At 47.7% G+C, this 11,641-nt stretch overlaps 1 protein-coding gene across 1 annotated transcript in view; it reads right to left on the reverse strand.

Moving 5' to 3' along the window:
• LOC107299943 (unconventional myosin-Ig-like) overlaps positions 1-11,641 on the reverse strand; it is a gene marked incomplete at both ends in the record, with an annotated part of 23,973 nt that overhangs the window by 2,701 nt on the left and 9,631 nt on the right. The window contains 7 exons of the mRNA XM_015829287.1: positions 899-1,065; positions 4,233-4,365; positions 5,702-5,776; positions 6,281-6,351; positions 7,794-7,964; positions 8,884-8,998; positions 10,073-10,218. Of these exons, the coding sequence (XP_015684773.1) occupies positions 899-1,065; positions 4,233-4,365; positions 5,702-5,776; positions 6,281-6,351; positions 7,794-7,964; positions 8,884-8,998; positions 10,073-10,218 (878 nt within the window). The remainder of the gene's footprint in view (positions 1-898; positions 1,066-4,232; positions 4,366-5,701; positions 5,777-6,280; positions 6,352-7,793; positions 7,965-8,883; positions 8,999-10,072; positions 10,219-11,641) is intronic.

An 11,641-nucleotide genomic window follows, 5' to 3' on the forward strand; every position in this document is an offset into this window, starting at 1 on the left:
GAAGAAGAAGAAGAAGAAGAAGAAGAAGAAGAAGAAGAAGAAGAAGAAGAAGAAGAAGAAGAAGAAGAAGAAGAAGAAGAAGAAGAAGAAGAAGAAGAAGAAGAAGAAGAAGAAGAAGAAGAAGAAGAAGAAGATCTATGAGGTCCTTGGTGCTCTCGGTAGTTTTCTTACAGACGTTTCATGACCCAACTAGGGAACATTATCCATGCTAGAATGCAGTGGGGTTTGCAGACAGGAGGAGGAGGATGATGAGCAGGAGGAGGAGAAGGAGGAAGAAGAAAAAGAAGGAGGAGGAAGAAGAGGAGGAAGAGGAGGAGGAGGAGGAGAACGATTGTGGGTCTTTAGTGCCCTCTGAGCTTGCTTGTTTTCATGCAGATGTTTGATGACCCAACTAGGTAACAACATCAGTAGTACAAGAGAGTGGGGTTCAAGGGAAGGAGGAGGAGGAGGGGGGAGGAGGAAAAATGATTGTGGGGTCCTTGGTGGTCTCTGAGCTGGGTGGTTTCCTTGCAGATGTTTCATGACCCAACTGGGGAACATCATCAGTGTTAGAAGGGAGGGGTGTGTGGAGAGGAGGAGGAGGAGGAGGAGGAGGAAGATAAGGAGGATGACGACGACTATGGGTCTTTGGTGCTCTGTGAGCTTGCTTGTTTTCCTGCCGACATCTCATGACCCAACTAGGTAATGTCATCCGTGCTAGAAGAGAGTGTGGTTAAAGATGACGTGATTATGATGAGGGGGAATTACGATGCCCACCAGATTTCCTGGCTGTATCTGGCACCTTCCTCCCCCTGCTGAGCGAAGGGCCGAAGACCCCGAGGGCACTGGACGCTGCCTAAGAGAGCACCGGGTCTTTTGTTCCTTCCGGAAGCGTGCCAAGACTTTGCCGTAAACCTACCGGAGCAAGAAACGGTGGTACGGTTGCCGGTAGGCAAAGCCGGCCCTTCGGACCCGCACGTTCTCCAGCAAGCCCAGATACGACACTTGGTGACGGCAACGCTCCTCGTCAAACAGCAACGGGGACTTGTGATCGTTGGGCTTGATGCAACGGACGTAGTAGGGCTCCTGCGGAGAAAGGAGCATGTGTGGAGTTAGGAGAGGACCCATCTCATGACTCCAGTTTGCCCCGTCGGCTGAAATTGCATTTCAGGTTGGAAATAAGATCAAGTTTCCTCGGGCGACACTCAAACCGACGCCAGATTTGAAACCGGGCAGGTCTTGCTAAGTGCAATAGGACGGTAGCCCTCGTCTTACGACCCCAAACCTCCATTGCTAAGCAAGACATTTGTTAAGTGGCGGTTGCCCTGCCGTTGTGAGTCATACTGTTGTGAGGTAAATCTGTCTTCCCCATTGACTTTCCGATCAGTAGGGGACCGCGGGGACACCGCCACCATCATAAATACGAGTCAGTTGCCCAGCGTCTGAATTTTGACGATGATGAAATGGTCGTTAAGTGTGAAAAACGGTCCTAAGTCACTTTTTCCAGTGCCGTTGTCACTTAATTTAATTTAATTTAATTTAATTTAATTTAATTTAATTTAATTTAATTTAATTTAATTTAATTTAATTTAATTTAATTTAATTTAATTTAATTTATATGCCGCCCTTCTCCCGGCGGGACTCAGGGCGGCACACAACATATTTAAAACCAAAGCATATATACAATCCCCCCCTTAAAACCGAATTAAACCGGTCACTGAAACGGTCACTGTGAACGGTCGTAAGCCGAGGACCACCGATATATCTGTGTGTTCATAAATGAGATGTTAGTGCTAGAGGCGGTCCTCGACTTAACAACCGTATTCATTTAGGGATTGTTCAAGTTTATCATGGCCTTGAAAAATGTGACTGACGACCGGTCCTCAGACTTACGACTATTGTCGCGTTCTCATGATCACATGATCCAGGGTGTGTTTACGACGGTCGCCGTGTCCCAGTGGTCACACGATCCCCTTTTTGCGACCTTCTGACAAGCAATGCCGGAGCTGGATTCGTTTCACCCCCGCGTTACTCATTTCCCAACCTCAGTGATCCACTTAACGACAATTGCCTCAAAGGTTGTAAAATGGGGTGAAACTCACTTAGCAGCTGCCTCACTTAGCAATGGAAATTTGGGGGCTCAATTGTGGCTGTAAATCAAGGACTACCTGTAAAAACTGGCGAACAGCCAGAAGGAGTGTGTTTGTGGCACCTATACTGGAGAGGATTTCAGCTGACGTCTGACTCCGATATATCGACTTTTGCAAGATTTAGGCTCCTTAAATGCTTCAGCTCTTGCTTTGTATTTGTGGGGGCGTTGCGTAATAAACCTTTAAAACTAACCGTAATCTGCATCTCAGTGTGGCTTATTTATAGCACACCAGTCATGCACAAGCCGCCCTCTGGCAGGCCCTCTCATTTTAGCTGCCAGCGAAGCTGAAAATAGACGGGCGACAGTCGCAACTCCCTCCCCATCCGGAGTTCCTCCTTCTCCAACCGGAAAGGAGCCCCAGATGCTGGCTTGTCCCTCTCTCCCTCTTCAAAAGCACAATTCAGAAGGCTGGGGAATTCTGGGAGTTGAAGTCCCCCATGGTTGAGGAACATAGAAGGGGGCTCTGAGATACTTGGGAAGCAGTGGTGGGATTCAAATACCTGAACAACCGGTTCTCTTATTGGATGCAGGCCTGGGCCTCCGAGGCCTAGAACGGACTTCCGGAAGTAGCATCCACGCACTTCCGGCGGGCTGTTCTAGGCCTGGGAGGCCTCCGAGGCCTAGAACAGAGTTCTGGAAGTGGCATCCACACACTTCCAGCAGGCCATTCTAGGCCTGAGAGGCCTCCTCCAGACCTCCAAGGCCTAGAACAGACTTCTGGAAATGGCATCCATGCACTTCCGGCAGGCCATTCTAGGCCTGGGAGGCCTCCAGACCTCCAAACCCTAGAACAGACTTCTGGAAGTGGCATCCACGCAATTCCGGTGGGCTGTTCTAGGCCTGGGAGGCCTCCTCCAGGCCTTTGAGGCCTAGAACAGACTACTGGAAGTGGCATCCACACACTTCCAGCAGGCCATTCTAAGCCTGGAAGGCCTCCTCCAGGCCTCCGAAAGCCTAGAACAGACTTCTGGAAGTGGCATCCCCACACTTCCGGGAGGCCGTTCTAGGCCTGGAAGGCCTCCTCCAGACCTCCGAGGCCTAGACTGGACTTCCGGAAGCACTGTGCATTAAGCCGGTTCTCCGAAATCAGCAACATTTATCTACTGGTTCTGCCGAACTGGTGGGAACTGGCTGAATCCAACCACTGCTACTGAGGCTTGTTAGGCCCAGTCTCCCTCTTTCAGAGCTCCTTTCGTAGGACTGGGGAATTCTGGGAGTTGAAGTCCACCATTTTAAAATTGCCAAGGTTGAGGGACATAGAAGGAGGACCTGAGATACTTGGGAAGGTGTCTACTGAGGCTTGTTAGCCCCAGTGTCCCACTTTCAGAATTCCGTTCACAGGACAGGGGAATTCTGGGAGTTGAAGTCCACCATTTTAACATGGCCAAGGTTGAGGAATCTAGAAGCAGGATCTGAGAGACTTGGGAAGGTGTCTACTGAACTCCCCCCCATGGGTCCCCCGTTCGCCAGTCTCACATTTTGGAGCCCCATTTCCAGAACCGGGAATTCTGGGAGTTGAAAATCTACCATCTTAAAGTTGCCAAGGTTGAGGAACGTAGCAGGAGGATCTGAGATACTTGGGGAGGTGTCTATTGAGGCTTGTTAGCCCCAGTCTCCCTCTTTCAGACCACAGTTCACAGGATTGGGGAATTATGGGAACTGAAGTCCACCTGTCTATAGATTGGCAAGGTTGAGGAACATGGTCATAGAAGGAGGACATGAGATACATGGGAAGGCGTCTACTGAAGTCCTCCCATGGCCTGTTTGCCTCAGTCTCCTTTTGGGTTCCGTATTCGGAGGACTGGGGAATTCTGGGAATTGAAGTCCACCCATCTTCAAGATCAAGAAGGTTGGTGGACGTCCCGGAGAACAGGAAGCAGAACGATGCTCCTCACGCTTGGCTACTTGAAGTTGGGTGGACTTCAACTCCACTGTCCACTGACTTCAACTCTACTATCTCTATCGAGGTCCTCCAGTGACCTCAGTCTCTGTTTCGGGAGCCCCGTTCCCAGGGCTAGGGAATTCTGAGAGTTGAAGTCCGCCCATCTTCAGGTTGCCAAGGCTGAGGAACAGTAGACGAGAAGGAAGGCCTGGGACGTACCTTGGAAGCTAGATTGTCCACCAAGGCCACGATGGAGTTCTTGAAAAGGGTGGCCGCCGTCAGGGGGCGCTTGGTGACTTCCATGATGCTCTGCTTGCCCTCCGGCCACATCTCCTGAAGGACGGGGTCCATGCTGGGAAAAGACACGCCCCAGAAGGGGTCAAAAAAGTCAAGATGGCGGCCAGGAGGAAAGGACGACGGTGGAAAAGTTGGGGGGTTATTTGCCACCGACGACCGCGGAGAGTTTGAAGTCGCGTCTGAGGGGCAGTGGGGGGCCTCTTCCCGTCGGGGGGGGTCCCAGGTGCTGGCTCAGCATGATGGGAGTGGAAGTCCGACGCCTTCGGAGGCCTGCAATTCCCTGAACTGACTGGACGCCAAGATCCGGGAAGGCCATTAAAACAAAAAACAGACTAATGCTGGCAATCCTCAGCTTACAAAAGTTCATTTAGTGACGGTTCGAAGTTACGACGGCCCTTAAAAAAAACGCCTTAGGACCGCTTTTCAGAATTACAATCGCCATTGCAACAGACCCTAACAGAATGGGACCTCGGAGGCCATGTAGTCCAACCCCCTGCTCAAGCAGGAGACACTTACACAATCATAGAGTAACAGGGTTGGAAGGGACCTCGGAGGTCATGTAGTCCAACCCCCTGTTCAAGCAGGAGACTCTTACGGAATCATAGAATGACAGTTGGAAGGGACCTTGAAGGTCATCTAGTCCAACCCCCTGCTGAAGCAGGAGATCCTTACACAATCATAGAATAACAGGGTCGGGAGGGACCTCGGAGGTCATCTAATCCAACCCCCTGCTCAAGCAGGAGACCCTTACGCAATCATCGAGTAACAGGGTTGGACGGGACCTCGGAGGTCATCTAGTCCAACCCCCTGCTCAAGCAGGAGACCCTTACGCAATCATAGAGTAACAGGGTTGGACGGGACCTCGGAGGCCATCTAGTCCAACCCCCTGCTCAAGCAGGAGACCTTTACACAATAATAGAATCTATTATCTATTCCCCAATGGTCACGGGATCAAAATCCACCCGCTCGGCGACGGACTCCCCTTTAGGACGGTCACAGTGTCCCCCGGGGGTCGTTCTATATCCCGTTTTGCGACCTCCTGACGAGCCAAACCGACGGGGGAAAGCCAGATTCGCTTAACGACCGCATGACTTACTGAACCCTTTTGTGGAACTTCCGACAAACCAAGTTAACGGGGGAAGCCAGATTGACAGAACCGCCTTCTGGCTAACGGAAGAACTGCAGAGTGAGAGGGCGAGGAACGTCATCAAATGGGGCAAAACTCACGGAACGGCTGTCTCGCTTAGCGACGGAAATGTTGGGGCTCTATTGCGGTCGTAAATCGAGGACTCTCGGTCCCCTGAGGTCGGTGGTCAAATTGTCTACTTCAAATCAGTTTGGGGTTTTTTTTGAAATCCAGAGCTCTCCCACATGGCCTCAGTCCGACCTACCTGTTGAACAGCAGTCGCTTGAAATCCTGGAACAAGAAATCCTTGTTCTTATCCAGAAATCCTTCCACGGAATACCTGAAAGCGAGATTCAGACATGCAGTGAGCGGGGTAGATCCGAGGTGGAAGGTAACTGCCATCTTGTGCAGCGTGATCCTCGGGCTCAAATCAGTCAAAGGACGCCTTTTTGCAAAAGGGAATGTTTTGCCAAATGGATCCCTTTAAAAGGGGTGGACTTCAACTCCCAGAATTCCCCAGCCAGCATGCTTTAAAAGGGGAAGAATTCAGCTCCCAGAATTCCCCCGCCAGCATGCTTTAAGAGGGGACCTTCCACTCCCAAAATCCCCCAGCCAGCATGGATGGATGAACTCCCAGAATTCCCCAGCCACCATGGTTTAAGAGGGGTGGACTTCAACTCCCAGAATTCCCCAGCCAGCATGGATGGATCAATTCCCAGAATTCCCCAGCCACCATGCTTTAAGAGAGGTGGACTTCAACTCCCAGAATTCCCCAACACCTAGCATGCTTCTTCATCGAGAGCAAGGGGAAGTAAGGGGGAACGATTAAGGTGAACACACTCACGTAACGTCTCCTGCGTAATGCTTGATCCGGAAATCCCGTCCGTACTCCATGGATTTGTCGGCGGAATTGAGCTGTGGGAACACACAAGCCGGAATCGTTCAAGGTCGAGTTGTGCGGTGGATGTACCCTTTCCCTTGCCCCATTTGTTCTCAAGTGATGAAGCCATAAATNAAATGATCGTAAAGTCGAGTCAGGTCATGTGATCAGCCACTGAATGAACACCGCAAAGGTATGACCAAAATTCCAAATCCAACTGTAGGCCTAAATCAGGGGTAGGCAACCTTGGCTCTTTTATGACTCGTGGACTTCAACTCCCATAATTCCTGAGCCAGCATGGTGCCTAGAACACACTTCCGAAAGTGGCATCCACGCACTTCCTGTGGGCCGTTCTAGGCCTGGGAGGCCTCCTCCAGGCCTCCAATGCTTAGAACGGACTTCCGGAAGTGGTATCCATGCACTTCCGGTGGCTCGTTCTAAGGTCTGGGAGGCCTCCGAGGCCTAGACTGGACTTCCAGAAGCCAGCCGGTTCTCCGAATTCAGGTAAATTTAGCTACCGGTTCTCCCGAACCGGTGGGAACCAGCTGAATCCCACCACTGGTTACCTGTAATTGTTTATGTTTATCATTTTGCTTTTTAAAGGGAAATTCAAGAGCAAAACCATGAAGAACTTTATAAATCCACGTATTCTAATAAAAATATTAAGAAATTGAAAGGTATATATTGTTTATTTTTAAAGCGCAATCTTCATTTCTATATTTTTCCCATGGATGTGAAAAACTGCATTTGGCAAAACCATTTGTACGGTAAAAGAAAGGACAACAGTGAATTTTTGTCTAAAGCTAAAGCTAAATAAATCTAAAGGACAGCTTTCTGAAAGCTTTATAATAACGTGTGGTCAACGTACGACCATTTGTTTACTGACTGTTCAAAGTTAAAATGGCACTGAAAAAAACATGACTTATGACTAGTCCTCGCACTTACGACCATTGCAGCATTCCCCGCGAACATGTGATCAAATTTGGGCACTTAGTTACCGGCATGTATTTATGATGGTTGCAACATCTCGAGGTCACATGATCGCCATTTGCAACCTTCCGAACCGGCTTCTGACAAGCAGTCAATTGAGGAAGCTGGTTTCACTTAACGACAGTGTGACTCACTTAACAACAGCAGCGATTCACTGAATCAAAATGTGAGTCGGGCGACTCACTTAAAAACCGCCTTGCTTAGTAAGAGAGATTCTGGCCCATGTTGTCGTAACTCGAGGACTGTCTGTCGTCAATAGCCCACTCCCTTCTCTCCCTATGTATGCCCTGGTTTTGAACCACATTGTTGCTTTCTTTAAATTTTAGAATTTCCCACCTTGCTACAGTGTCACCCAGATTATTCAGGAAAAATGAAAAAGAAAAGCGTCCCCCCGTGATCGCCAAATTTTGTTCCTCATATCTGGTGCCGGCGGAAAGGATTCTCGGATTATCTTCGTTACGGGGTATTACTCCTACGATCCTCTTACCTTCCTGCTGGTATAATGGGGGTGTTTGCCAAGCCTGGCATCCATGCTCTCCAAGAAAAGGGCATCGGTGATTTTCCCCACGGTCAAGCAAGCTTCGTCCAGTATCGCAATAATACCCTTGTGCGGCTCTTCTACCAGATCGACGATGATTTGATTGTCGAAATATTCAATCTGTCAAAAGAAGGCAGAGGTGCTGCTTGGCAAGGGAAGGTAAAGCAGATTTTTTTCAAACTTGGCTGCTTTAAAGTGTGTGGACTACAACTCCCAGAATTCCACAGCCAAACATGCTGGCTGGGGAATTCTGGAGCTGAGGTCCACACTTCTTAAAAGTTGTACAGGTTGAGAAAGACCGCTCTAGAGAGTGTGAGATTTGAAAACCCAGGTACAGGTGGTCCTTGACTTACAACCTTTCATTTAATGACCATTCCAAATTACGACAGCGGTGAAAAAAAGGACTTCTGGCCAGTCCTTGACTTACAACCATTCGTTTAATGATGGTTCAAAGATGTAACAATGCTGATCAAAAGGGACTTAGGATCATAAAACTGGGAACGACCGGATCACTTAGTGACGGAAATTCCAGTCCCAATTTGTGGTCTGAAGTCGAGGACTAACTGTAATGCTGCAGTTTCAACTGCAATCGTTCTCCTTCCTTCTCCTGTTATATGGAAAAAAAATTAAGTTCAGATCGGAAACAACTTTGGACAGTTTTTGGCGGGCCGCATCAATGTTTAAGGCAGGGGTCTCCAACCTACTGGCTGTGGCTCACTCCCGGGCCATGGCCTCTTGGCCACTGGGCGGCGTGAGTAGCGTGACCGTCAGCAGTGACGCGAACGGCAGACAGGCAGCAGCGCAAGCCTCACAACAGCGGCAACATCACCACGAGCCTGGTGTCCTTGTCGCCACCAGCATCATACAGGCATTGGCGTCGCCGAGAGCCTCAGGCGCATGCTCGCCGCCCCATTTGCGTGGTGTGCATGCTCACGGCCTGTTTGTGTGCACACGCTCACATTTGTGCATGCGCACATACGGCGCCTGCCCCCTTCTTTCCCACCGGGACGCCAACTGAGGAAGGTTTTAAGAGACTCACGTGCTGCCATTCAATCCCCTCGCGCTGGTATTCCTGCTGTTCCTGCTGGAGGATCAGTTCGATGAACAGCTGCTGCAGCTTCTCGTTGCAGTAGTTGATGCAGAACTGCTCAAAGCTGGAAGAAGAGACCGAGAAGATCAGGACCACTCTCCAACAAAAATCACCCAAGTACCCATCCATCCGTAGGAAATCCTCGTGTCATGACCGTTCGCTGAACCCCCGTTCCAAATTACGACACCCTCAAAGAAAGTGAAGATAAGACATATTCTCAACGTTACGACGCTATAGGTACTCAACTTACAACCTCAAATTTCTGTCGCTAAGCAAGATAGTTGAGTTTCACCGGTTTTACGATCTTTTCTTGCCACGGTTGTTAAGTGAATCGCTGCAATTGTTAACCTAGTAAGACGGCTGTTAAACGAATCTGGCGTCCCCACTGACTTAGTTTGTCAGTGTTGTGATTCCTCGCCAGCCAGTGGACCCGGCATCTGAGTCTGAGGAATCAGAGGAGGAGGAGGAGGGGTCTGGAGTGACATCAGAGGAGGAAGAAGGCTCTGAGGAGCCCAAGACTTACAGTCAGATGAGAAGCCTGGCCCCTCTACTCGCGCTCAGGCTGAGACACAGCTGTGCTGGGAGTCTGAGTTGGACAGTGATGAGGAACAGCTGGGACAAATCCAAGATGCACGAAAACGCCGGCAAGAGAAGCGAGTAGGACAGAGGAATGCAATGGGTTGGCTCCAAAGGCAAAGGAGAAGGCATTAGGAAGCCACACCTTGGCTGAATTATAAAAGGGAAGGTGTGGGAAGTGCTGGTTGCCGAAGGCAATTGTTTGTGTTGTGGAATCGAGTTTCTGTGAACTGTGTTTTGTTTGCCTTGGAGATTGACTCAGGTCTGTAAATAATAAAAGGGGATTGGAATTTTCCTGCAATTCCAGCCTGCTTGTTGGAAGAGGGGTTTCTCCTTGTGAGCTTAATAAGGATTCACTTAACAACCAAGCGGTTTGCTTAACAACCACATAATTCACTTAACGACCGTGGCAACTCGCTATAGGATCACAACACAGTCATAAAATTGGCCAGTTGGCCAGCGATGGCCCATTTAACAACAACTGACGGCCCAAAATTCCAAGCCCAATGGTGGTCGTTAAGCGAGGGTTCCTGATCCAGAGAATTCTCCTGGGGTCTTCTACCTGTTGCTGCCGAAAATCTCAAAGCCGTAAATGTCCAAGACACCGATGACCGTATTTTTGCCGTGGATTCGCGGGTCGTAGTTCTTGACCTCGATGGTGGCGTTGATGCGGTTCACGATCCAACAAAACAGCCGCTCGTAAATAGCCTGTGTGGACAAACACGGGAACAAGACCGCGCAGTCGTTGTGGCTGGGGACGAATCGAGTTGAATGACGCAAAACGTGTCCTCTTTAAGATGCGGTGAAGTCACACACCAAAATTGGGGAAGATCGAGGAAGCACAAGAGTTTGGATTTCAGAGCTAGTTTGGTGCCGTGGTGAAGGAACCAGGCTAGAAAGTGGGAGACGGTGAGTTCTACTGCTGCCTTGAGCATGAAAGCCAGCTGGGTGACTTTGGGTCAATCACCAGGAGATGGTGAGTTCTAGTCCCGCTTTAGGCAGGAAAGTCGGCTAGGTGACTTTGGGTCAATCACCAGGAGATGGTGAGTTCTAGTCCCGCTTTAGGCAGGAAAGCCAGCTGGGTGACTTTGGGTCAATCACCAGGAGACGGTGAGTTCTAGTCCCGCTTTAGGCAAGAAAGTCGGCTAGGTGACTTTGGGTCAATCACCAGGGGACGGTTAGTTCTAGTCCCGCTTTAGGCAGGAAAGCCAGCTAGGTCACTTTGGGCCAGTTACCAGGAGATGGTAAGTTCTAGTCCCACCTTAGACACGAAAGCGAATTAGGTGACTTTGGGCCAGTCCCTCTCTCTCAGCCCAACCCACCTCAAAGGGTACATTGTGGGGAAAATAAAAGGCAGAAGGAACATTAGATACGTTCGCCACTTATTTTATAAAAATGATGAAAGGAGGGGTATAGAAAAATAATAAAAATACAATAAAATAAAAGATAAAAATCAAATCAAGTAACAAAATAAAGTGAGATCAAATTAAAAGAAGAGGAATTAAAAAAACAAAGAAAACCATAAAGTAAAATAAAGGAAGATTAAAAAAAAGACCCAGATAAAAATAAATAAAATAACAAAGCAAAATAAAGTCAAATGAAAGGAAATGAAGATAAATAAATAAATGAAATTATAGGTAAAGGAAAATGAAATAAATTGAAATTAAGATGAATAAATAAGTAAGTAAAATGAAAATGAAATAAAATAAAATGAAGGTCAATGAAATAAGTGAAGTAAAATAAAACGAAATAAAATAAAATTGAAATAAATCAAGGAATAAAATAATAAGTCAAGTAAACTGAAAATGAAATAAAATAAAATTAAGATAAACAAATAAACAAAATAACAAAGTAAAATGAAAATGAAAATAAATGAAATTAAATTTAAATCAAGAAACAAAATACGTCAAAGAAAAGTAAAATGAAACAAAATTAAATTAAAATAAATACATAAAATAATAAGTCAAGTAAAAGTAAAATGAAACAAAATCAATAAAAGAAAAATAAAATAAATAACTAAAAGAATGTCAAGTAACATGAAGAGGACATGAAATTGAAATAAATAAGTAAAATAAGTACAACAAAAATGAAATGAAATGAAATAAAATAAAATACAATAAAATAATAAAAA

This window comes from Protobothrops mucrosquamatus, unplaced genomic scaffold, assembly GCF_001527695.2.
Source record: "Protobothrops mucrosquamatus isolate PMUCROS unplaced genomic scaffold, P.Mucros_1.0 scaffold5748, whole genome shotgun sequence".
Lineage (NCBI taxonomy): Eukaryota > Metazoa > Chordata > Lepidosauria > Squamata > Viperidae > Protobothrops > Protobothrops mucrosquamatus.